This window comes from Haemaphysalis longicornis, unplaced genomic scaffold (genome assembly GCF_048455015.1).
Source record: "Haemaphysalis longicornis isolate Haplotype H1 unplaced genomic scaffold, Haemaphysalis longicornis Haplotype H1 scaffold_1, whole genome shotgun sequence".
Taxonomy (NCBI): domain Eukaryota; kingdom Metazoa; phylum Arthropoda; class Arachnida; order Ixodida; family Ixodidae; genus Haemaphysalis; species Haemaphysalis longicornis.
The window spans coordinates 77,540,045-77,567,990 of NW_027526203.1; the positions used below are offsets into that span (position 1 = coordinate 77,540,045).

The window sequence follows — 27,946 nt, forward strand, 5'->3', positions numbered from 1 at the left end:
AACGGCCTCAACGCGCTGAATTGTGCCATACACACCGCAGCTCGCCACTGGACAAAACGGACGTCTACGCTCCCACATGCATCAAGCGCGCAACGAGCTACACGTACACAATTACCGACGAAAGCGGCGCGACTAACGCATCCCCGTAATTTCTGTCAAATTCAGGTCCGACGAAGTGAATCCCACGCCACACGCACAATAAAATCAAGCCCACTTGAAATTCCCCCAACCTCATCGAGACGAACGCCCTTTGAAGTTTCTAGTATCCGGAACAACAACAACAACAACAAAAAAGGGCCCATCTCCCCGCGAGGGGGACTCGAATAAATTCGTCGCATAGGGGGTGGGTGCATTGCGTTAACGTTTAGTGTTTGGGGAGTTGGTGGTAGTGAATGCGTTGTATCAGCAGCTTCTTGACGTAGTTTGAATGAGTCAAGGATATAATGCGCGTTCGTAGCGTTTCATTCTGTGTCGGTTATGTGGCGCAGTGGGAAGAGCACCATGTACCTCGCGTTCCGCCCACAGGTAGTGAATGCGTTGTATCAGCAGCTTCTTGACGTAGTTTGAATGAGTCAAGGATATAATGCGCGTTCGTAGCCTTCCATTCGGTGTCGGCTGTGTGGCGCAGTGGGTAGAGCACCATGTACCTTGCGTTCCGCCCGCAGGGTCGTGGGATCGAAACCAGGCGCCGGAAAGTGTTGTTTTTTTATATACTGTAGGGGGAGGGGTGCGGACCTGTTGTTGAGAGCGAGGAGGGTAGCGTGATGCGGGAGAGGAGGAGTGGGAGAGAGGGCACGCCTGCGCGCTTATCTGCTGCGGACGCACGGCGGACGCAACATGTGAGTTAAAGAAATGCTCTGCATTTAAAAAACACGAGCCACCATCGAGCATCTGTGAATAAGCGTACAGATCTGGATACGAAAGGACGTCAGTCTACGCGAACGCTTAATTCTGCCTGGGGGCAGGCACAATTCAGATTCGGAGCACGATTAGGAGAATTTCAGCGCGCCCGGTAACGAAAATGGATGACGAATGCTGCCCCTCGAAGACACGCAGAAAACCGCAGTTTACGGCCACCGCCAGAACGGCCAGAACAAGAGGAGACGCCAGACGCAACGCGAGTGCTTACGTTCCGTTTCCCGCTCACGTGTATGTGCCTTCGCGTAGTGAGTCGCCCTACGACAGTGAACCGCGAGAGATGTTCTCTTCCCGGGCTCCTCTGTCGTGATCTATATGTAACCTCAGTTTTTCTAATCAATCAAACATTTTTTCTTAGTAGTCTTTCATTCGAGCCACGACCTAGTTATTATTACAGATAAGTTGAGTATTCGCGAGTCATACAAATTGACTAATCCTGACACACACACACCCACGTATGCAGGCACGCACGCACGCATACACAAACACACACACACACACACACCCAAACACACACACACGCACACACCCAAACACACACACACACGCGCGCAAACACACGCACGCACACCCGCAAGCACACACACACACGCGCGCGCACACACACAAATACATACGCACACGCACACGCACGCACGCACGCACTCACCCATACACACACACACGCACAAACGTGCGCACGCGCACGTACACGCCATTACACACACATACGCACGCACGCACGCACGCACACGCGCGCACACACACACGCACGCACGCGCACACTTACACACACACACGCGCAGACGCACGCACGCGCACGCATACGCACACACAAACACATACACGTGCGCGCACGCGCACACTTACACACACGTGGACGCACGCAGGCGCGCGCGCACACACACACACACACACACACACACACACACACACGCACGTGTGCACACGCACATGCATACGCAAACACATGCGCGCACGCGTGCGCACGCACGCACAAATGCATACACACACACGCGCGCGCACGCATGCACGCACGCACGCGCACAGACACACACATGCGCATGTACGCACACACATGGGCGCGCGGGCATACGAACAGCTGCGCGCGTTGCCGGCTGTTCTCTTTGGCTTATCCTTGCAGTTTATTCTGGTTTACTTTGTTCTAGCATATCTTTGCCTTAAAGAGAGAAAATTGCTGAAAGGTTTTAGTTTACGGTCAATGGTGAATATTTTTGTTAGTTTTGTTCTGCAACCATTGGCTTTGAGGGTGGAGCGCCGTTGCAGTTGAGGATACAATATCAGTAGCTGTATTTGTAACGTTGTTTCAATCCTTGTTACTGCCATGACAAGGAAAACAAAACTGTATTCGCTTAGGCACGTCAGCACTAATCAAACGGAGGGCATTTGAATAGCGAGCCCGAGATTGTGGGCGCTTGAGAAACACGGGAAGTCAACGCCCGCAGAGATATAGTAGAAGGAAAGATGCCCACCTTGCCATCCGAACTCCAATAAGATTTGTCCCCCCAATTAGGGGGCTTTCGTTGTATTACTGTTCGTACATTTATTTCTACAATGGGAAGCAGCCGAAATAAAAGTCTACAGAAATGGTGCAGCTGGAGAGGCGCCGAGCTTGACGTTCCACGTACGAATCCGCAAAAGGAACGCGGGAAGAGTATGCGGAGATTTTGTGGCTTGGAGTAGTGCCATAAAATATAAATCAACCCTCACACTAAAAACGGCGGTAATCCATTCGAAGCTACATTCTTCAAGCCGCGTAACTCCGCCTTTTTGTCGAAGTCCGATGATCCAAGTTGATTTTGTGTTGCACCAATCTCATGCCTATGGCGCTTCGGGATTTTTTTCGTATAGTTGTTGGAAAGAATAAATGGTTCTTATTACGCTGCCGTGGTACCACTATGGATCGTGATGTCACTCTGGCGGAGACTAAATACCAGTAATTTTGTAGCGACATGAAATGGAGGTTGGGTCGACCTTATTGCACAAAGCTGTCTGCCGCTACACTCTTTGAATACATTTTCAAATATTAATACTTGTGCGATCACCTGGCAGCTTAGTTTAAAATGGCACATTTTCAACCGCAATTGCGCACTTGTCGATGAACATATACATCTTTCTTGTACCTATAGAAGGCAGTATGTGTCAAAAGTCCGCCTGGGGGGTTGTCGCCACACGCGGGTCGCCACAAGCATTTTTGGGTGGGACTGAATACTAAACATTTTCGGCGTTTTCTGCCACGGGCCGGAAATATTTTAGATATGCATAGTAGACATTTCACGCGAGGTGGAGATGCTGACACTAGTTTATTTCGAAGCTTTTATTTGTCGCAGAATTGAGGAGTAATTTAGTGGCCGATGTCTCGGGGGGAGGAGCGACAAAACACTCCCCCCCTGGATACGAATAGAGGATGTGGTTCCGACCTGATAACCGGCTGTATCGTGTTTAGTCGAGCCGTAGCGGGCGCGCGTGCGCAGGCAGTCCACTGCGCACGCTATCTGTTTCCCTCTCTCTGCATTGCACTGTATAAAACGAGTGCACAATAAACCAACGGGGATTCTTCGTTGACACACGGCTGGCATCGGTTCCTGATAAGCACAAAACATGGTGTCAGAAGTGGCCACGGGCGATTCTCGGCATTAAGATACCACGGCCACGGCGGGACCGTACAGAAGCGGTATGGAAGTTTTGTTGAAACGGCCCGAGCACCTCCGGCTGAATGGCGATATTAGCAAGAATTTGCGCCTGTTCAAGAAAGTTTGAGCTTTTTTTTGACTGCTTCAGCGCCAGCGGCACCCAAGGAAACGCCAACGCCGGGTCCCACCAAGCTTGCGCTGCTGCTCAGCATAGCCGCCGAACTTGAAGCAGCTCTTCTGGGGACCTGCCGTCATCCAATGGGCTGGACCTGTAAATTAACAGTCCCAACCAGAAATCATTGTTTCCTTCCGTAGTCTTTTTCAGAATTCTCTTCACTACTTGCACTCCTTTTTCTGCCAGACCGTTTGATCGCGGGAACAAGAGGCGGAAACCATGTTTTTTTTTTTTTTTTTTTAGGAAGAAGTTGGTGCTTGCAATTTTCGATCCTGAACTAGACACAAAGATAACGTCCGATGCGTCACAGAATGGCATAGATTCCGCGCTAATGCAGCGTTATGATAACGCGTGGAAGCCTGTCGCTTATGCCTTGCGCGTGCGTACCGATGCCCAGAAAAGGTATTCGCAGATCGAAAAAGAGGCGATGGCTGTTGTATTCGGGTGCGAAAAATTTCATCACTTGGTATACGGTCGTACCATTGCGCTTGAAACGGATCACCGTCCGCTGATTGCTATCGTACAAAAAGCTATTGGCGACATGACACCGAGATTGCAGCGCTTTTTCTTGCGTTTGCTGAAATATCGCTTCCACTTGCAGTTTTTCCCCGGTACAGAATTGGTTTTCGCCGACCTGCTGTCGAGGGCCTCCGTTGGACCACCAGAAGACGCGGCGGACGAAGACGTCGAGATTCATGCCGTTACAACTGTGCCGGCACTCATCAGCGAGGCCACGCAAATACGACTGGCAAGGGAGACGCAAAACGACAGATATTTGAGAACTGGCCTTGAGTGCTTGCAAAACAGATAACCCGTGGACGGAGAACTCAAACCCTTCGCCGGAGAACTCTTTGTGGTCAACGGCGTATTGCTCAAAGGATGCAAAACTGTTATACCGCAAAGCATGCGCCGTGAGATGTTGGATAGGATTCATGATGGGCATATGGGAATAAACAAGTGCGAATCCCGAGCCCGCCGTTTAGTTTTCTGGCCAGGACTTGCCACAGACGTCGAACAGGTTGTCAATAATTGCGCAACTTGCAGAAAATATTCTTACAAACAAGAAAGTGAGCCTCTCATGATGAGACCCGTGCCGGAGCATGCGTGGTTCAGAGTGGGCGTCGACAATTTTCACTACGCCAGCAAAGCATTCCGGTGTGCGTATGACTCGCTATCAAATTTTCCGGAGGTAGAGGCACTGTACGACACATCGGCTTCTACAGTTGTCGAAAAGCTAAGCACGATGTTTGCACGATACGGCGTACCCACGGAAGTGTGCACCGACAAAGGGCCGCAGTTTGCTAGCCGAGAATTTGCCGCATTCTCAAGAAAGTTTGATTTCAAGCATACAACATCGAGCCCCTTGTTCCCGCGATCAAACGGCCTGGCAGAAAAAGGAGTGCAAGTAGTGAAGAGAATTCTGAAAAAGACTACGGAAGGAAACAATAATTTTTGGTTGGTACTCTTGAATTACAGGGCCAGCCCATTAGATGACGGCAGGTCCCCAGGAGAGCTGCTTCAAGGTCGGCGGCTACGCCCGCCCCTGCCTGATTTCAACGAGGTCCCACACATGGCCGTACAGAAGCACAGCCATGCACGCCGAACGGGTCGTCCACTCAAGCCGTTGGGCGAAGGGCAAGTCACCCGCATACGTGGTAAGGACTGGGCAACAAAGGCCAAGGTGGTCAGCATGACGCGACCGAGGCCGTACCAGGTCGTCGCCGAAGACGGAAAGGTTTTTTGGCGTAACCGCCAGCACCTGCTCGCCACTACTGAGCCCTTCCGCGTCTCCGCCGAAGACTGGGCCGAGGAGAACTCCGATGCACCGCCAGAACAAGCTCCACCAATGGCCCCGCCTTCGGAGCAGCCGCAATTGCCCAGAAGATCGACACGAGATAGGAGAGCACCCCATCGACTTGTCTACGATGACAATTCTGTGCAAATTCCGTAGTTACGTTCTCTCTCGATGTTTTATTTTTTATATGCTAGCATTTCTTAGGCTCGCGATGTCACTCGTCGATGTTGTCGGCGCCGTCCACACGCTCACTGCGTATGCGCGTCGCGTCGAGGCGCAGGTGCGCGTCTCTCCCCCGTACCCTCCTCGCTCTCAACAACAGGTGCGGCGGTGCGGGAGGAGCGCGTGTACCCCGTGCGCGCGGTTGCTCTCAACAACAGCTGCGGCGGTGCGGGGGGAGCGCGTCTGTGCGCGCATGCGTCGTAGCTACCCGTGCGCTGCGTCGCGCTCAACAGTAACGGCGGCAGGGCGTGTACACGTGATAACGGCGTGTGGGTGCGATGAAAGTTCGCGCGCTTGTGTACGGAAGTGTGCGCATGCGCGTCTCTCCCCCGTACTCCTCTCCCTCGAACGCGGGCGGTGTGTATATAAGCGGCGGAGCGCGCGTTCGGAATTCAGTCAAGGGCGTCTTTGCTTGGCTTTCGCTTGACTTGACGCTTTGCTTGACGGCACCAAGCAATAAAGACAGACTTTAACTTTACACTCCTTGCCTTCGCTTCTCCTTCATGCAATAAATAAGAATAATAAAGACGAAATAACAATTAAGCATTCCCAAACCATACCCAATTACGCAACATTCACGCGATACCCCCAGCACTCTGCGACGCATTTTACTCGAGTTCCCCCCATGGGAAGATGCGGGCGGGTTTTGTTTTCCTTCAGAAAAAGGAGGATGTATCGTGTTTAGCCGAGCCGTAGCGAGCGCGCGTGCGCAGGCAGTCCACTACGCACGCTATCTGTTTCCCTCTCTCTGCATTGCACTGTATAAAACGAGCGCACAATAAGCCAACGGCGATTCTTCGCTGGGACACAGCTGGCATCGGTTCCTGATAAGCACGAAACACCGGCGATAGGTCCACGCCTGATTGGCCGCTGGCGAGAGGCACGAGACGGGGAAGCGATAACAGTTTCAAAACAAAGGACGTTTATTATCTTCACATTCACAGGAAATTCAAAACAGACAGACAGAAGGTTTGACGACTTAATAACACACTGCAAATGACACCCCGTCGGGGTCAGAGCTGCCAAGAGACCGACATTGAGCACATTGATGAGGGTGACTGAAACGGTACTCGCCGTTACGAGCCCAAGAAGGAGGCGACAGTTAATGAAGGGGATAGTAGAGTGTACAATAGGCGGGGTTGGAGGCTTCCCCCAACTGCTAACAAAGGCCCGCGAAGAACACATAAAGCGTGGTGCACTGAAGGAGGCGGATAAGAAGCCCGTGCAGTCCATTTAGAGAAATACAACAGAGAAGACGATTAGGAAGAGTTCCAAGGAATGTGGAGAAGGGGAGGACGTCTTAGCTGCGGTCCGGCTGCTGGTCTCACCGGGGTGACGGAGGCTGTCGGTCGTCTGCGGTGGGGCGCCGCTCATCCGCGACGCAATATGGGCGAACTTCGGCCGCGCACTTTCACCTCCTCGAAGCAATCTTCGGGGGCGCGGAGTTCACCTCCGTCGTCGCTCGGCCTCCCCATCACAGCCCTCAAGGCCGACGCCGCGTCCCGGCCGTACGTCCGGCCACCGCCAGTTCTCAGCCCATTCTCCCGGCAAACCCGGCGCTGCACCACGCACACAGTCCACCAGGCCGCGCGTCTTCCGAGAATTCGCGGGCCGCAGCCTTCCGTAGGCCCCGGCACTCTCGTCCACCTCTCACCCCGAAACTCATGGCCAGCCGACCCGGGTGCGACAATGGCGGCGCAAACATTCCTTCGCTACGCGGTATAACTCCTCTCGGCCCAAAAATGGCCAGCGGCAAGAAAACCCGTCAAGGAGGGGCATGAATTTCGCGACAATATTATATTATTGTTTTTTTTTATTTCCAGCTGGTGATATGGTTCGCAAAGTGTCCTCGATTGGGCAAAAAAATCACTTATGCTTGTCTTTGCAATTTAATTCCAGGGCCGTACCCAGAAATTTTTTTCGGGGGGGGTTATGAATTTTGGGAAGGGGTAGTTTTGCTGAAAGTAACAATAAGTATTGTTTACGTGCTGCCTGGAAAAGATTTCGGGAGGGGTTCGAACCCCCAAACCGCCCCTCTGGGTACGGCCCTGCAGTGTGATGATGTATATTGGAATGCTGACTGCATTGTGGTGCGTGAAGACTCGGCGCGGCGGTCTTGTGTTGCGAAACCTTTACACACTGTGCGGCCATAATGCTGCTTTTCGCCTTCGGGACATCTTCTCATGTAACGCCACACCAAACTAAAACATCGACTGACCCACACAATCCTGTCAGCGAATATTTACAATTTCCTCATGAACAAACAAACGTGTTGCCCTATGGTGTTTATGGAAGTGAAGAGATTTCGGTGTAATACCAAGCTACTCCGTAAGGATGCCCTTTTTCCTCCGCTGATAACTGTCCACTCGGGCCATAGTGCGGTTCGCGTATCATTTTGGCACGACAGTACGTTCACTGAGGGTAGGCTTCAGTGGAGCCACGTCTACGCACTAAGTGCAGCATTATTTGTTTTTTTTTACCGCGCTGCTTTCCAAGAATATTTCCATTGAATATGCAGCCGCTACCACTGTTGTCGGAACTAGCATACAGTGTACCACGAAAGTATACCGTATATGCATCTGACTGTATTTTCTAGGCAAGCCACACCAACCAACAAGGCTACAAGTACAAAATTTTGTGGGGAAAAATTTATTTTTAATGCTTCTATATTAGTTAAAAACAGGAATTACGAGCTTGTGTATCACGAATTTGTGCAACACTAGATGCAACCCGCACGTAAAAATGCTACTTGTGGTGTTGCTGGTTCCGTCATCTCTTGTTTATTCGGATGCCTTGCATCGTTTTCTTTGGTAAGCACTGGCTTAAACAGTGATCGTAGAGGAGGCAAAACGTTTATTGAGAAAAATCATAATAAAAATTACGCCAACCTCCCCTCGCGGGAACCCTGGTGTGATGCGACGCTGAGGGGGGTTCAAGCGCAAGCCATAGAGGCGCAAGCGGAGAGCAACTGTCGACCGAAAGGCCACCGGAAAGGCCACCGGTTATATGCGCAGCGCGCCCGAAGGAGAGGAGACCGCGGAAGAGAGAGCACTGCACATGCGCCGGCGCCAGTGTGTCTGCCGCGGCTATGACGCAACACAAGCCAACACAATCCACTCTATTCCAATCCAATCCAATCCAAGCCAAGCCAATCCATTCGAATCCAATCCACTGCCCCTCGCGAGAGAGGGGCATCGGAGAGGAGAAGGGGTGAGCGGCGGAGAGCGCAGCTCGCGCGGCGAGGAGAATGGGGGAGGGGCGGACGACAACAACGCCGACGACGCTGCGTGGGCAAGGCGAGTGAATGAGATGCAGTCGCATCTAAAAGAAATGGTTGAGCGAGTCAAAATAAGAGCTGGACGGATGGCCTCACAAGCTTTAATGACACTGCGGAATCAGATCAACCTTCTTGAACTCACCTCCACCTCAAACTTGCAGTTGAGCTTTCGGTCCAGATAGGTAAGCTAACATCAGGACCACTTAAGCAACGCAGACTTCATTTAAACCTCACCTCCCTCATAACATCACCCATTACGCTAGCTTGCCCCAAAATCGTTAATTAATAAATTTTCTGTGGTAACCTAGATTTCTTCTTAAGCTTTATTATCAAGACAGAATCAATCCGCATGTCAAACTGCCCTGCTACTTCAGTTTCTTAAGTAACTGTAGCATCCCTGTTCGATTTTATACTTTAAAACTTTTCGCTTCAATTGCATAGGTGTGACAACTCAGCCGATATTCTCTTCTCTTGGAAATAGTAATGCCACTTTCCCGCTTTCGAAATGGAGCTGGCGGCATTCCCGCACTGCTGTACTTGCTTTGCGTTGCTGTGTTTTCTACAAATAAGGGTACAAAGTAATTTTCAGCCAAGGCTATTTCTAGCATGGAAAAGCTCTTCATAGAGAATTTTTGTCGTTCGTCCTGCTGAGCGTTGTAGGGTTATCTAGGTCGGCTACGAGAGCTTTGCACGCTTGCGACTTGCTAACTGCCGAAGTACAGCTCATCACACCTTGCTTAAGTACTGAGGGCATATTATTGTGGACGTGGGCGGATATCTGGTTCTCCGAAGAAAGGGCGTCTACTGGGTTGCAGATAATTCATCGAACGCCGTTTTTTCGAACGCCATTTGGTAGGACGTTTCTTTAAGGAAATTTCATTGAATTCGGTCACACACAATAGAACCGAGGTTTCTGGGCACATGGACCGTAATAAATGATTTTTTATTTTATTTTTTGCACTTTATTTTATGCTGCTCGTTTTGATACTTCGTTACGGTCACTTTTAATGCGGGAGAAACTGCTCATCACTTTTTTTCAAGCATGGGACCAAGCACTTTGGCACGTACTTAAGCATTGATGAGCTCGCTAGATGAGTGCTTCAGCTGGCGATATTTCAAAACGGCGTGAAAAATTGAATTGATAATAACCGCACATAGGAAGGCAAAGCACCGTCTTGATGGGTATAAGCATACATCGTGAACAAAAACGTCGAATGCAAAGTCTATTAGATGTGCGGAGTCGTGGGGTCACCATTCGAGAAGAAGGGCAAGCCTACCAACAAGTACGCAGAACGCAGGAACAAAACCACGCTCCGCACAGCACAAGGGTGGATGTCTCGCCTAGGAATGAAGCTTCAAAACTGATTGCTACTCGCACTATTATAGCTTCTAGAGGCACTTCCTGGAGGCACTTTCCTTTTACCACATGGATGTGCCTCAACAATGTCGGAACTTGCCTGGACGAGGAGCGCTAGTACTGTGAGCAGCAATGTAGTGCGAGTCGCTTCTAGACGCATCTTTTTTATCGCTACGCAGCCAGTGCCCACGTGGAAATAAAATAAAACTGGAGACCAAGCACTCACATTTTGGTTCGCGGTCGGCCATGTTTCTTCAAAAACAAAGGGAACCTCTGTATTGTTGTTCATGGTGCGCATGGGTTATTAATTCAGAGTATCAAGACTACGTTCCCTGAAAACAGAAAAATTACTTGTTTTATTTTCTTTGCAAGCGTTTGTTGGCATCTCAAGCAGCCACGTCAGGGTGTTTGTGACTGGCTTTATCGTATCTAATTTCGAAGCGGCGGCAATCAGTGGGCTACGTACTATATTTTCTAATAGTGCGCACCATAATTGTTTTTCATTTAACTGAAAATCTTTACAAACGCATGCAAAAGCGTGGACTACAGACACTTTATGCACGCGACGCCAATTTGTCGGCCCCCGTCCCGCAACTCCGTGCTTTGGCGTTTTGTTCAACGAATACGCCAATTTACTAGAGTTACTGGGCGCATCCCTAAAGTCTTGCTGGCTCACAGGGGTTCGACGAGCTGAAGGAGGAGTTCCCGCCAGCCACCTCGGAACTGGTATGCTGGTTCGAAAAGAATTACGTCGTGGGAAAGCCACACCAGCTGCCGGGTAGAATGGTGATCATCCCGAAACCTCGGTTTCCTGCTGCCTTCTGGTCTTTCCAGCCCTTAGCGGAACAAGGGTTACTACTTGGGAATAACTGCAGAAATCTAGCAAAGCAGGTTTTCTAAAGTTGTTTGAATCTCACGTCCCGGCATTTGGCGGTTTCTCAGCCCCCTTCAATAGGAGCAAAAAGCTACGGATGACCGGCTGAAAGCCCTTCTGCGTAGCCAGCACCTGCTAAAGCAGAGGAAGGCTGTGCTAGCCAAAGAAGATGCCCTCGAGGGCATCTCGAGCAAGCGGGGAAACATGCCATTAAAGCCCTATCTGAGGGCAATTCCTCATAAAATAAAGAAGTTACTGCGCTTTCGAACTCGTTTATTCTATTTTGCAATATAACCTATACTCTCACATGGCCTTGTGACACAAACTTCTTTAATTTCTGCCACTCGGATGATGAACTTCCAGTGCGTCCTAAAAATGTGTGGACGCGATGGATGATACAAGTACCGGTCGGGCACCCCGCTTAGTCCTAGTCTCCCCAATGTGTTTAGGCGAAAGGCGACCTCGTTGTACACGCTCCGCCGCCTCTCGACGCCCGCAGGGCTGTTCAGCCGAGTTATGGCGAGAAGGACATCGACATGCTCCGCCGTTAACAAGTCCCTGCGGCCAAAACAGTCTTTCAGGATTTCGACTGTGACGTCATATCCATCTTGCGTAAGCCTGATGCCCTACATCGGGGTCTTAGCGGGACCGCTCAAGTGCGAGCGGAGGTACTTGAATTTATCGATTTTCGTCAAATGTCGGCTTGTGTGCCTGGTGGCATCAAATTATTCCCAGAATCCTTGACAGTCTTGATGGTACCCAGACAACGACGCGATCTGCACCATGGGGGAGGCGACGGGGGGAATTCGCACGGCAGTATAGGCGTGGATTCGCTCGCCATTCTTCCTTGACTAGGTTCACCAACAACGGAGCTCCAGGGACCGGTGACTGCAGAAGGGGACTATAGGGTGGTGTACAGCGTGGGCCCTAATTTGGAAAATGCTGTCCTCGTAGTCCAGGCTCTGGCATAATCGGCTTGAAGGGTCTCGTCAATGAGTTCTGCCTGGATGTTGGCGACCAGGGCGCGCAGCTCGGTCTTCTTCTCCGTTAGGAGAGTGACGTACCCTGAATTCAGTGCTCAGCGGCAGCGGGACCCTGGAGTAGAGCGTCAAGCGCGGCAATCGTCTTCGTGATGCCAGCGCGCAGGCACCCCCGAAGTCAGCGTTCGTGCTCTATGACGGGTGGAACCGGGAGCCTAGGCGGGTTTTCGGTAACAGCAGATATCACCCGGCGAACCGTTCGGCTCGGAAAACGCGGGAAACAGTACCACGAGTGTCAACAAAGGCCACCGTTAAACAAATAGTATCATAATTACAGCTTGGTTAGCCAATTGAAACCAAAAGTTAACCATGCTAATCAAAGCTTTCGTTTTGCATTTACAATGTTGTTTCAGCTTAGCCGCACCCATTGGTTTTCAAGGTACAACATCCTAACCAATATCAATATTTAAAAACTATTTTTTAACTGTAAAACTTTTATATTGAACTAACTACTTTTGTAGTACAAGAAGCAAAGCGCTCTCAAATTTCAACGATAAGAGTCAAATATACGTAACTCAGAATTTTTCGTCCGGAATTCATAATAATTTATCCCTCTTTGAACAACAAGTGTTATCTGCTCCGTAGTTATAGCGAAATTTTGAGTTTGATTCGTCACAAGTACCCTTAGTAAACAGTTCGCAAAAGAGGCGAATATCACAGTGCCCTTACGATTTTCACGCGCCAGGTGGAGTTCATAACAAAACTCAAACTTTCAGTTCGTAGATTCGACTTCTGCGTTAATCGCTACGATTGTTGTTACCCACCGAATCAGTGAACCAAACATAGCATACCTGTTGATGAACCACACAATAAATGTATTTGCAGAAACTTCGCAACAAGTACAAAAAATCTCCCGTACTTTCAAGCACGCATACAGTAGCTAAAATAGGAAACCAATTGCAGCGCTTTGGGACATTGTATTCATTTTTGCCTCTGTTTGTTCGTGCGGCAGTTCTGGTACAGTGCTCAGACGAGCCTATGAACATTTTTGACTCGGAGGCTCGCGTAGGTTGAGGTTGGGCATTTTCCAGCTTACTGCAGAAGAGCGGTGGGCTTCCAACTTCACAGAAACACTTGGAGAGCACCAGCACAGTTACGGTCATCTAACGCTTTTCAAATGAGTGACATTGTGCGGTTCAACTAACCGTGTACAAATGGGGCGCTTTTTTTGAGCGCCCTATGCGTAATTATCGTCGTCTGTCGAGTCACGCCATTGCTTCTCTCTCTCCCGTTCTACCGGGCCCAGGTATTTTGCCGTGGTGCGTCCCCTGTGCTCCCGGCTCCCTCGGTGGCTGGCCCTAGCCACCGTGTGCGGTGTATGGACGGCGTCCGCACTTCTGTCCCTGCCCAACCTGCTGTATTCCCGGACGCGATCCTACCGGTACGCCGACCATAGTCTGCGCACGGTGTGCCTGCTCATATGGCCAGACGGACCTGCCTACGTGTCCCGCACAGACTACGTGTGAGTGTTTTTTTACCTCTTCGCTATTTACATTCGCGTTGGAATTGCAAAATGATGAGGCCCAGCCGCAAATTGCTGGATGACCGGCGCATAGTGTTAAAATATCTACATTTCTACATCTCTAGTTTAGTACCTGAAAGTAAAGTGTCCTGTGCCACGGAAGGTGTGTTTGCGTGCACACGTGAATACGTGAAAAGATTAGAAACTGAACTTAACGACACAGCGCTAGAATTACCACGAATAGAATTAGTAGACACTCCAACTCTCTTCGACAAGCGAGTCGCGGTAGTAGGTCTTGATTCCCCTCCGGGGTTTTGCGTACAAAATTGATACGCTATTGAAAAATTCAGAGGATACAGATTTATTCAATGGAATTCCGGATTGTGGATCATCCGGACACAGCGCTTACGATACTTCGGGGTGAGAAAAGAGAATTTGGAGCTAGAGACATAAGGATGGTGTTTAGGGGTCAAGAGCAAAAACTGCAACAGGCGCTAACCCTACTGCGCGGACTACAGAAGCACTGTTCGCAAAGCCACGCTTCCTGCCGTTCAATTTAGGATTGACAGCAGCGTGTGATGGTCTCTGAACAAGGGCTGCAGACCGGATTTTTGTGGATCTAGGAGCCTTAATAGACCATTAAAGGAAATTATTTCGGTGTCACAAAATGTACTGCAGACACACTCTCACGCTCGTTCAGTATCGTGTAAACGTATTTCAGCCCACAGGGCGCACGACTGCCCCCGACAGCTTGTGCCCTTGCGATTGATCGTTGGTGGACGCTCCCTTAACCAGGCCCTTTAGTTCTTGCTATATTGCTCGCTTGCCTGTGTTATGGCGTGCTCTGAGCCTTTATTTTTCGTATTTTGTTTGCTAATGACTTTCCGAGGAAAAACTCGGCTGCCAAGTTTTATCCACTCAGCCACCAGTTAGCGGCATACGACAGTGCAGGCAAATGTGGAATTCACGCAGCCTGTCAAGGTTAAAAATATCAGGTGTTATGAAGGCAGAGTGTCTTTACAAAAGCTTTACGAAAATGTGTGGAGGTAGCAATGGTTAGTTTAACACAAACTGGACACTTCCGACTTTGACTGCACGGTATTATGTGAAGGATGTCGCAGTAAGATTGTCAAATCAAGAACTACGGGGAGATGATAGCGCAGCGGCAGTTACATCGCCCTTAAGCTTTTCTGGGTAAATGTGTGCTTGAGTAATCGAGGCAATGCTCAATGTCGTCCTTCAAGTTGCTTAAATCAGTTTATGACTCCCACTATATGGATTTTTCTGAAATTAGGGAAGCTTTTGGTAACAAAATAGACAACCACATTTTGGGTTGTTATTAGGAACAAAAGATAAATAAAACTAGCTCTTGTTTAGCGTCCCGGTGTCCACCAAACCGGAATTTGTGGTCTATAGTCAGTGATCTCCTGCTAGTGGTCCGCCGCGAAAGCTAATTTAACAATGTATGGGTACGAGCTAGTTAGTACTCCATTATAACTGCGTTAAGCGCAGCAAAGAAAACACAGCACATCGGAAAGAAGGACCGGCGCTACTTACAACTGAATCTTAATAGCCACAACGGGACACATGAATAGAAAAGAACACGCTCAAAGACTGCGCCCTTTAGTACGTCATTGCGCAGCCCACCACGCAAGCGTCATACACGCATGTGTGATAAATGCTTATCAAAGAAGGCCAGCTGTTTCGCGCTCAAAGACATGGACGCGTGCTGACACGGTCACCTACCGGCTGCATTTCCTCAGCCTGCACAATCTCTCGCGTTCGTTCATCAGCGTGTGGAAATATGACGGAGCACGCATCGTACAGAGGCTCGCAGTCGTCGCACTCTTGGCAATGAATAGCTAAATTACTATGTTTGCGTCTGCGTACTTTGTTACAGTGTTTCCGTAGGCGATTGTTGTGGTACCGTCCAGTCTGACGTACGTATGCCTTTTTACAAGTAAGACTATGTTCATACTACCGACGCCAAAGCAATATCGGCATCTATAGACGTAAAAAAACGGCGTGTCAGGCAATTCGGTTGGCTGAGGCGTGAAATGACGTCATTCGTTAAAGTTATTACAACCGTTGCGGCAACAGTCTAAGCCCAGCCTAAGCGGCAACTTGCTGACCCCTCTTCCGCGCAACGAACGTACGAGTTCTGGCGATTAGGCATTTGTTTTGTTCTATACCACGGGGCATGTTTGGCTGCAAAGTCTAGACAGCTTACCAGTAGCCAACATGACAACTTTCACGCCTGCCCTTCCACCAATCATTTTAAGGTTTGATTACTACATATCTATTCTTTTTTTTAGTTTACTTATGTTTCTTTCGTTCTGTCTGCTTCTGGCACGTGTTTCTTTTCTTTGTTTTTTCCTTGTCTTTATTCCTCTGTGTAGAATGAAATGTTGCACCCAGCCCCTCTGAAACGCCCTACGGGCCCTGTGGGTATTTAACTAACTAACTAACTTAATAAATAAATAAATAAATAAATAAATAAATAAATAAATAAATAAATAAATAAATAAATAAATAAATAAATAAATAAATAAAAAATAAAAATAAATAAATAAATAAATAAATAAATAAATAAATAAATAAATAAATAAATAAATAAATAAATTGTACCAAGGGTAATGAGCAGCTCTTGAAACGCCATCAGCTTATCGGGTAGCCATCATCTTATCGGGTAGCGCCACATCAAGAAAAAGTGCCATGCGATCGTGGCCAATCTGTGCACGACGGTATGCACGCACGGTGGTAGAAGTGAAAGAAGTACGGCAGAAGGTGCTCGGTGCGCGAGTTCGGCCATCGTCTGTACGCTTTTTTTTTTTTTTTCATTCAGATACCCTAAAGGCCCCGAAGGGCATTACATAGGGGGGGGGGGGGGTTAACAAAGTGTGGGATACATTTCAATTCAAGAGCAAACAGTCAAGAGCGGGGATGTAACAAGAAAAGGTAGAAAAGAAAAAAAAAAAGCAAATGGAAAATAAATACAAAGCAAGCGCACATAATACATGGCTCATGGCTCTGATAATTTTAGCTATCTATACATAAAAAGTGCTTCAAACGGCTTACAAACAAATCGTGATTATGAATTGTGGCAATATCTTCTGGTAATCGATTCCAATGAAAGATGGCCAAGAACAACGGGGATGTACGAAGAAGGTTGGTACGGGCAAACAAGGGGAGGACTTTGAAAGGGTGATCTAGACGTGGAAAAATGCGATGGGCAGGTTTGATATGCGATGCAGCAAATGACGACGCACTATGATAAAGCCGGTGGAAGTGAGATAGTAATGCTAGTATTCTTCGTTTTTCGAGGGAGGGCAGCAGTAGAGATTCTTTAATGGCAGTTATGCTAGATGTACGGGAATAGTTTTTAGTAATGAAACGTGCCGCTTTATTTTGCAAGGCCTCCAGTCTGTCTGTTAAGTATGCCTGGTTTGGGTTCCAAATAATGGACGCGTACTCAAGTTTGGATCGAACTAATGTAGTATAAGCTAAAAGTTTAGTTGATTGTCTAGCTAAATACAAATTTCGTTTGATGAAACCGAGTGTTTTACTTGCCTTGGAAATTATAGCATCAATATGTTCATTCCACGTAAGGTTGGACGACAAATATACACCCAGATATTTTAGCGTAGAAACGTTTTCTATCACTGTGTTATTAATAGAATACGAATTTAGGTGTATGTTAGTAGACCTGGTAAATGTCATAGCTTTTGTTTTGGAAGCATTTATTTGCATTTGCCAATCCTTGCACCAGTTAACAATATTACCCAGGTCGGTCTGTAAAGCATTAGAATCTTCATAGCTGTTAATGTTTCTGTAAATTACGCAATCGTCGGCGAATAACCGAACATTAGAACTTAAGTTATTGCTTACGTCATTAATGTAAACCAAAAATAAAATTGGTCCCAGTACAGAGCCCTGAGGCACTCCTGATTTGACTTGTGTTAAGGGGGCATTGTGGTCATTTACTGAAACGTATTGATAGCGCTTGGTTAAAAATGCTGTAATCCAATTGAGAACGCTGCTGTGTATGCTCAGCCGGGCAAGTTTCCTCATCAGGCGTTTATGAGGTACTTTATCAAATGCTTTTGCAAAGTCGATGAATATGGCATCAATTTGGGATGAGTCATGAACGGCCTCATGTAGGTCGGTTACAAGCTCAAAACATTGGGTTTCGCACGAGCGCCCTCGAAGAAATCCATGCTGATGAATATAAAAAAAGTTGTGCTTTGTAAGATATGTCATAACGGCTGATGATATGATATGTTCTAGAATTTTGCATGGTACTCTTGTTAAGGAGATCGGTCTGTAATTTGAAAGTTCTGATCGGTTGCCGGATTTAAATACAGGAACAACGCGTGCGATTTTACAGTCATCTGGTATGATACCGGTGTCGAGTGACTGTTGAAAAATGGCGCCTAGGATACAAGATATAATTGGTTTAGTCATTTTGAGCAGTTTTGGACAAATGCCATCGTGTCCTGGGGAGGAATTATTCGAAAGTCGATCAATGGCACATTCAATTCCTTCCGGTGTGAGGGTAATGCCATTCATAAAAGCTGAAATAGAAGTTGGCTGGAGTTCAAGTGGTAGTGGGCTTTCATCTGTGAAAACAGAGCTAAAAAAAGAGTTAAGTTCGGTCGCAACCTCGGATGGTGAAAGTAATTCGCCTTCTTTGACTATATCTATACTAACTTGTGAGTTCCGTTTGGGGGTGATTATATTCCAGAATTTTTTTGTGTTATTTTTTAACATGCTGACAATATCATTATTGTAGAATTTTTCTTTGGAATCTTGAATTAAGGATTTGCAGTTTTTTTATTCTTCGCGATAGCGTTCCCAATCACCATCCGAGTTTGAGGATTTGGCTTTTGAATACATGCGTTTCTTCTTATTTATTGCTCTTTTTACGTGTGACGTGAACCATGTGCTTTGAGCTGATGAAATGATTTCGACCTTGGGGATGTGCTTGTGCTTAAGTTGGATTAGTTTGTTTTTGACACAGATCCAGTTATCATTAACATTGCGATTACGCATTGTGCATAAAAATTCAACGCAAAAAGATGACAACTCTTGGAGGATCAGATCAACATTTGCACGTGCGCAATTATAGATAGTTTTCTTTGGCTGCCCAGGTTTGTTATGTTTTAACGCATATTCACAGTGTAGAACATTGTGATCACTTATAGATTCCAAAACACGAACAGTCATTTTTTCCGGCTCGGTTGTTAATACCAGATCCAAAATGGCATCGCCACGTGTGTATTCACAAACCATTTGTTGCAAATCAAATAAAGAAATCACATCTAAAAATTCCTTGCATTCTTTCTTTCTTGTGCCGCCCAGGGGTGTGTAGGATTGCCAATCGATTGCAGGATAATTAAAATCACCACCTAGAATGATTGGTGACGCTGGGTATTTGTCCTGGATAGCGCTTAAAGAATCATTTAAATTTTCCACGAATTCCTGAGGGGAATCGGGGGGGCGGTAACACACCCCGACGGCACAGGTTACAGAAGGGCACATCTCAATCAGAACCCACAAAATTTCTATATCGGAACTCGTTGGAACAACGCGTGCACGAAACGTATTTTTTACGGCCACTACCACTCCACCACCGCGTGCGGCCACTCGGTCTCTCCTGAATATCGTAAATGCTTTAGAGAGGGACAGTTCGGTATTGCTGATGTCGGGAGTCAACCACGTCCCTGTGCCCAGAACAATGTCGGCCGAACATGATTCCACAAATGCACATAACTGATCTTGCTTTGGGAGCATACTACGAAAATTGCACACTAAAATTGATAATTTCTTTTCTAGATTAGTGGTTTTATGTCAGTCACAATTAGCATTCCCTTCCCCTTCTGGACTGGCCACTCTGTCTGTAGGTGGCATGCTTCCGGTAGCTTCTTCGTGCCTTGGAAGACAGACTATCTCATTTTTTGCCGAGTCGAATGAATAACACTTGTTTCCGAGAAGAAGTTTATCAAAGACAACCCTGTACTTCTCATCTTGGGTACGGTTCTCCCGAGCGAAGTCTCGGAGTTTTTTTCTGACAAGTTGTAGTCGTCGCGAGAAATCTTCCTCAATCCATACGCGAGGTTCTTCTAACTTATTTAGCTTAGAGGCATTCCTAAGAATGTTGTTTTTATCTTTGTAGTTTAGAAATTTTATCACAATTGGGCGACTTTGTTCTGGTTTTGGCCGGCCCACCCTGTGTGCTCGCTCGATTTCCCCTGCCTGGATGCCTAAATGTGTGGACACGAATTCCGTAATCAAACGTTCTGTGTCTGCCCATTTTTCATCTGGTTCCTCGGGAATTCCCTTGAAAATCAGATTGTTTCTTCGCATTCGGTTATTCAAGTCGTCGACTACAAATTCGGTTTGTTCTGATTGTTTAGTCTTAATGGTCTGCAGCTGTACCTGGGATTCTTGAACGGCTTCGTTAACACTGGTGACATCCTGACGCAGGTTGTCGATGGCGCTTACTTTACCTTCCACATCACTGAGCCGCCTTTTAATGTCGGTGACGTTCATTTGAATGTCCTTCAGCTTTACTGACGTGTCCTTGTCAAATTTTTCATTTGACTGTGCTAGGTCTTTTAGGAGAGAAAAATCTTGGTCTATTTTTTCTGGACCATGATTGGTCTCAACATCTCCCGCGCAGATTATCAAACGGGCAATACAGAACAGAACCAAGAAACACCGTCCTCCGGAACGACAACAATCAGCGAGTGAGGCAGGCCGTAACCATACTGGTGAACATGATGTCTTCAATTTACTACGTGCCAAGAAACAACCAATCCTCGCACGGTACGCAGAAAGATCAACACCCATAATTCATTACACTTCACTTGGGATTTGCAGCAAAAAAGTTTGGAAGTGTTAATAAGCGCTAGGCTTTACACACTCACCTATAAGCACGGAAATAACGGCGTGAGCTGAGCCCTCTGCTGCAAATCCCGATGGTTCACTGTCGATGCTCCTTTAAGTAGACGATCGGCATGCGGGCGCTGCGTGCGATGTCGACCAGAGTCGTCTGCGGCGCAGGTTGCGGCGCAGATCACCAACGTGTGGGAGGACCAAGACACGAGGCTTGGTACCTACGCTGGCCTCGCTTCTGCTCCTGCCAATAAACGACGTTTGGTCTACTACGGGAGGGTCAACTATAGCCCTTACAAGTGGTGGAGGTCAGGTGTTTAGGTCCCATCCTGGAGTTACGCGACCGAACGCTGCCCACGATGAACCACGAATCCACCCAGCAGCGTCCGTAGTCGGCACCAACCGTCATCTGCTCGGGCGCACTGCGCCAGCGGGATCCACCCAAGTTCAACGGCACCGAAGAAAATGATGCTGGGGAATGGCTTTCCATGTACGAACGTGTGAGCAACCACAACTAATGGGATGACAAGAAAAAAATTTATCAATGTCGCCTTCTCCCTCTCCGGCCTCGCGGAAACGGGGTACAATAATAATGAATCCCACAAGAAGATGTAGTCCTCCTTCCGTTCTAACTTCATCGAAGTCTTCGGGCGCCCTACGGTGAGGAAGCTTCCTGCCGAGCAGCGCTTACGCCTGCGAGGACAGCAGGCTAGGGGACGTTCACTAGCTAGATAGAGAATGTCATCGACCTGAGCAAGCGCGTCGACTCCTCCATGACAGAAACAGAGAAGGTCCGACACATTTTGAAGGGAGTTGATGACGACGCTTTCCAGATGTTACTAGCCAAGGACCCCCGAACTGTTGGTGACGTCGTCCACATTTGCCCAAGTTTCGACGAGCTGCGCAAGCACCGAGCCCTCATTCGGCAAGCTTGTGTCCGGGAGCCACCCATGTCAAGTATGAAGGCAGTGTATGAAGGGGACCCCACGCTGTTTGCGCGAATCAAAGATTTTATTCGCGAAGAGGGGGCCCACAAAGTCTCCCTCCTCCCTTGCATCTCAGACCCGCCCTCCACCCTGGCGCCTTCGCTTCAGAATGTGACCAAAGAAGAGATCGCTGGGCCACTACCATCGGCTCAGCATAACCTGCCCGTAGCTGCGCCCCTCACTTGCGCCGCGGTAGCAGGACAGCTATCGCACCAGCCTGCTTTATTTATTTTACTATTTATTTAAAATACTGCTGACCCCAGTTAAGGAGTCATAGCAGGGTGGAAAGAAGAGTGTGATACATTTCACAATAAAACCGACAAAACGAACGCATAACATAAGCGAAAAACAAGATTGAACTGATTGCCAATTCACAGTGGCGCGTGGATAAGATCTGGCGAACGGCACAAAAAAAAAATCGCGCCAATCCACCCCGTGAATGTGGTTGGAAAGCAAAGCTGTAAACGGCACCCATAACGATTACCCATGCGACGTCACTTAAATTCACTCACATCGCTCTACAAATAGTAAAACCAGAGAGAAGTAAAATGCACTTAACCACACCATTTATTACTTCAAAGAGATATTCTTGGTAAGAATAAATCAATGCATGATGCATGAGCGGTGTTTAGTTGAGTTGAATTGGTGTAGCACAAGAGTGGAAACTTTATTTATAAAATTAAAGTAAGCTCCAACCCGCTGTTAGATGATCTGACTTCTCCGTCTCTGCGCCGCGGACGGAGGCGACGAGATTTGCGGCAGAAAAGGAGAAGGACGAGCAGGAAGAAATACTTCTGTTCAGATTTCTGAACAGCCCAGATTGCAGCCCTGGCGAGCAATTCCTTCTACTGTGGCGACATCCAAGGTGATGGCTGCCTCTTCTGCTGCCGTCATTTCTTGCGTCCTTAGCTACGATGATGGCGTATTGCTGCCCTCGATGTTTGGAGGCGTCTGTGTAGATGACTGAATGATCTCTACCGAGGGTGGTGTTTAGTGCTTGAGCCCGTGCTTTTCGGTGACCCTCGTCATGTGAGGGGTTCATATTTATAAGCAAAGGGAGCATCTTTAGTTTTAGTCGCCAAGAGTGTGGGAGTACGTCAAGCGAAGTGACATTCTGGGCTGCCCAGCCAATCTGTTGAAGCATGCGGTTACCCACCGCAGTTCTGAGTGGGACCTTCTGGTTAGAAAGATGGCCTTCTTTCAGCTCTTCCACCGTGTTGTGGAGCCCCGTGCTAAGCAGCCTCTGTGTGGACGCACTCATGAGAAGACCAATGGCCTGCTCGACCGCCTTTCTAATCATTATACAAAGCATCTCTATGCCTTCCTTGTCGAGAAGACGACAGGGGGTTTACGTAAGTGACTCTCGAGAGAACAAAAGCTTGAATTAATCGAAAGGCACCGGATTCCTTAGGCCTCGCTTCTTGGTGGCAACTCGCCTAATCATGTGTATGATTTGATTAATGCTGTTTTCGAGACACTGCAAGGAGACGTCACTCTTGGTGTTAGCCTCGAGATGTAGGCCCAGGATCTTGATGCTGGGGCTTGGATTGATGGCCTGGCCATCGAGGAGTATTTGAATATATTCCTTAGTTTGGCGTGAGGGCGGACGACAAGGAGCTGTGATTGTTTACGTGAACACTGGAGGCCACAGGCTTAGCACATTGGCGTACTAGAAGTGAAATTCCATGCATTGGTGTGAGCTTCCTTTAATTTTTGTAACTCTTAGCACATGAGCAAGGTGTGCACAGGGCCGCTAGACGGGCGTGAGTGGTCGCGTGACGCTTTCAAGTGGCATTCAGCGAGAACGCAGGGGGTAAACCCATAGATGTGCTTGGTGAATACACCACCTGTCTTCCCACACATCGCGTGGGCTCGTGGCTAAATCGGTAAGACAACGGGCTCTCGCTTTGTTAGTCTATTAGTTCCAGGTTCGATTCCCGGCGGTGCCAGTAGTAAATTCTTTTATTTGTTCGCTGGAATTTTCTGGTGACACCAACGGTCGCGAAAGAACCCTTGGGTGGTAGAGGTAAAAAGCTTTGCTTTAAAAAAAAAGAAACCGATATACGCATTGAAACCACACACTGCAAAAAGAAGAGTACACATCAATGCCCGGCGCACACAATATACACCGACAACCAGAACACGTCACGCATTTATCAATTGTAAACAACGAGAAAGAAACGTTTAAAACTCAAGTAGGCTTTCAAATTTGTTAATATCAGTCTGTTCAACAACATGACTTTTAAGTTAATTCTATTCCTTGACTGTTCTTGGAAAAAAAGAATACTTAAAGACATTGTTTTTCGGCTGGAATGGGGTTAGGTTCAGCGAGTGATGGTGGCGGCATGAATGACCTGAAGAAAAATACGTCAAGTATTGATGAGTATCGCTTTTGAGAAGGTTCTTCACAATTTTAAAAAAGAAAGCGTAGGCGGCATAATTTATTTCTTTCCGCAATGTTCAATAAACCAGCCTTGATTGTCAGTAGGGATACTGACCTGCGGCCATAAGAATTAAAAATAAAACGGATTGCTTAATTTTGTACACGATTTCATTTAGATAAGTTAGCCGCCATGAACGGGTCCCAAATTACATTTCCATAATTAAGAATGAGTGAGACGATGCTCTTATAGGCTAGTAATTTTAGTCTTGTTTGAGCATTTCTCACAGGCCGTTTCAAGTAGTAAAGTTTATACATTGATTGATTAGCAACGTTTGTAATGTGTTTATCCTAGTGCAAGTTGTTACATATATGGGGGCCAAGATATTTATACTCAGTTACCCACGTTAGAACGTTATTATCAGCTCTGTAATTAAAAAGAAGTGGTTGCTTCTTGGTTGTGATTGACATAACAGCAGTTTTTTAAAACTAACAGACATCTGCCATTTGTGTCCACCACTGCACAACATTGTTAAGCTTTAAATTAAGGTTAATCTGATCTTCCAAAGAGTCCACAGTATAATAAATCACACAATCATCAGCGTACAACCTAATTTTCATGTCATGCTCGCCGACAATGTCGTTAACATAAAGACAGAATAATAACAGACCCAGAACCGAACCCTAGGGTACAACCGAAGTGACAGGTACTATTTTGCTGAACAGGTACAGGTACTACAGGTGCTGAAGGTGACATATTGGTAACGTGAGGTAAGGTATGATTGAATCAAACTGCAAAGTTTATCATTAGTTTTGCATGATATATTTTGTCGAACGCTTTCGCGAAATCTCTAATTATTGCATCTGTTTGCTTACGGTCAATGAAAGCCACGGCGAACTCATGTACGGTTTCGACAAGTTGAGCCACAGGGGGAAAGCCGTGCCTAAAACCATGTTGTGCTGAAGAGAGAATGGAATGTGTTGTTAAGAAAGTAGATATGTGTTTGTGAATGACATGTTATAATAATTTACAATAAGGGGTGGTTAAAGCTATGGGACGGTAATTCGGAAGTGACTGTTTATCCCCTTGTTTAAATAGGGGCTTAATTTTTGACACTTTCCAATCTTCCGGTGGGACTCCAGTTGAAAGAGACAAATTAAATATAAAAATAAGGAATTTGGCGCATTACTCCGCGTATCTTTTTAGAAATGCATTGGGTATATCATAAAGTCGAGTAGGTTTTTTTTTCATCTAATAAAGGAGTAGATTAAGAATACCGGGTTCGGTAATTATAACATCCTCAAGAGACGGCAGCATTCTATATTTATCCCCCGCACGGGGCACCTTGAGTATTCATGGTGACGGTGAGCAGCGACACCGCGGACCCCGAGCTCCCATGCATAAGCTGTGTCCAACCGTGGCGAGGTGTTCAAAGGTGAAGGTTAGAAGCCGTAAACAGTGGCCGTCGGAGCCTTGGTCAAGTTCCGGCCGATGGGCTCCCTGCCTGTCTCAGGCAGGGAACTCCGGGACCTCTTTGACTACCAGGCTAAGGTCAAAGGAGAAAGTACCCCCGTCTCCCTGGTTTCCAATGTATCATATGGCATTTCCCAACACCCCCCCCCCCAAACGTGATCGGCCCCCGAAAAGGGGCCGCACCGAAGTTTCCTTTCCACCATTTTCTAATTTGAGTATTCCGAAACCGAACAACTACTCTCGCTTCTTAGTGATAGAATCCGTTGACCAGTTGAACCCTCTTGCTTCAAAGTCAGTATTTCTCGTCTCCAAATTTCTTGAAGGTGTCATCGGCGAATCATATAAAGCCAAAAAACAAAGAACCGGTGAAATCCTTGTTGAAGTCAGTAGCCAGGATCAGGTTGATAAACTTCTTGCACAAACCAGCATCGACGATCTGGCCATCTGAGTCACGCCCCACCGCAGCCTGAACAGCTCCCAGGGCGTTATCTCCGAACATGACCTCTTGAATGAAACTGAAGCTGGCCTGCTGGAGGGCCTTTGTGGTCAGGGCGTAACTGGTGTCAGGCGTATAACCATACGTAGAGATGACAAACAACTACCCACGAAGCACCTCATACTTACCTTCGACAGGCCGACCCTCCGCGAATGTGTCAACGCAGGCTTTATCCGATGCCCAAACCGGCCTTACATCCCGAACCCGCGGCGCTGTTTCAAGTGCCAACGGTTCGGGATGGGCACAAACTCCTGCCGTGGCAGACTTACCTGTGCAAAATGCGCCCAGCACGACCATTAATCCCAGAACTGCAATACTGAGAATTTCACCTGCGCAAACTGCCAGTGTCCCCACGCTGCATACCCACGGAAATGCGAGAAATTCAAACAAGAAAAGCAAATCATCAATGTGACGGTCACGGAAAACATCACCTTCCCAGAGGCGCGAAAGAGGTTCGCCTCATTCCCCCTGGGGAGGTATGCCGACGCAGCTCGCCGGGGGGCGGAGCGGCGTCTGGTGTCCACAGGGACCCAGTTCAGCAAGTTTGACCTGCTCCCGCCCCCGCCCCCCGCTGGGTTGCTTCACGCAGAGCAACCCGGCACCACGCCGTTTGCTGAGGCAGCAGCGGTTGTGGTGCAAACCACTTCTGTGGTTTGCACCACAACCGCTGCTGCTCCCGCCCGTGCCTCCCCGTCCTCCAGTGCGCTGGAGGGTGCCGAGGAGATGGACACCGCAGGCCCCGCACCGGCTCCCACCACCACCGCACCGCCGGTGCCACCCCTGGTGCCCCGGGCGCCCTCGGCGGTGGTGGCTCAAACGAAGGGCTCCCGAAAGGAGGCTAAGTCCAGGAGGCCAGGTCCGCCAGGCACCCCTCTGACATCCGACGAGGAGATGGATGTATTGCCGTTCCTGCCTGCAATGCATCGCAAGGATTGGCCTCCGATGTTCAAGCCGACAGACAGGCCCAAAAATCCTAGAATAACAGCCCCGACATACGACACATGAACACAAACGCACACACACTCCAGTTATTCTTAAATTTAAATAATGAGAACAGAAAACATCATCCAATGGAACTGCAGACGCCTCCTTAAAAATCTTGACGATGTGTATGAGATGCTGCATGCCAATCAGCCAAGTATCATGCGTGTCCAGGAAACCCACCTCAACTCTAAACAAACAAATTTCAAATAGGTACATGGGATTTAGAAAAGACAGGGTTCGCTGCACACACTCTTCAGGAGGTGTGGCCATTGTCCCCCGGAAATCATTAGCATGCCACCCTCTCTCTTTAATTACTGTCCTTGAGGCTGTAGCAATGCGTACGATAGTATTTAATGGGTTGATAACGGTATGCCCCATTTACATCTCTCCTAATTTTGGACTTCTGAGCTCCGATTTCGAGGCACTGGTTGACCAGCTGCCGGAACCATACATCCCGACAGACGACCTTAATGAGCACAACTCACTTTGGGGCTCCTCCAGAACGGATGCCCGAGGTCGCCTGATAGAGAAGTTTCTTACATCCTCTGGAGCATGCCTTTTCAACAAAAAAACAGCCTACATACCATAACTTACTCACATACATACATACATACTCACATCTTGACTTCGCTATTGGTTCTGCAGTTCTTTTTCCATGTCTTGAGTGGGGTGTGGGCACGGACCCATATGGTAGTGACCATTTCCCCACTTCATTAACATATATAAGTACAGGCCCAAGCAGTCCATCTCCAGATGAAAGGTTTAATGATTCAGAACCAAACTGGAGCACATTCACACAAACATCTCAACTACACCACACATCCATAAAACACCTACACGTGGAGGAAGCAGCCCAACTCATCACGGCGCACATCGTCGACGCCGCCGAAAAGTCCATTCCCCACGCCCCCGGTGTTCCGCGCAACCAAAGGAGACCGTGGTGGAATGAGGATTGTAGGCGGGCGCGAGAGGCCCA

The 27,946-nt window shown here is 47.9% G+C and overlaps 2 protein-coding genes across 2 annotated transcripts in view; one reads left to right on the plus strand and one right to left on the minus strand.

Moving 5' to 3' along the window:
* Positions 1 to 5,416: 5,416 nt before the first annotated feature.
* Positions 5,417 to 27,946, plus strand: part of LOC144180734 (tachykinin-like peptides receptor 86C) — a 409,389-nt gene continuing 386,859 nt past the window's right edge. Inside the window, exons 1-3 of the mRNA XM_077709018.1 lie at positions 5,417 to 5,575; positions 11,056 to 11,103; positions 13,497 to 13,753. Coding sequence (XP_077565144.1) covers positions 5,417 to 5,575; positions 11,056 to 11,103; positions 13,497 to 13,753 — 464 coding nt within the window. The remainder of the gene's footprint in view (positions 5,576 to 11,055; positions 11,104 to 13,496; positions 13,754 to 27,946) is intronic.
* LOC144174109 (uncharacterized) lies at positions 16,793 to 17,604 on the minus strand. The gene has a single exon (XM_077702569.1). It carries the CDS (start codon positions 17,501 to 17,503, stop codon positions 16,793 to 16,795), a length of 711 nt encoding a protein of 236 aa, XP_077558695.1. The 5' UTR covers positions 17,504 to 17,604.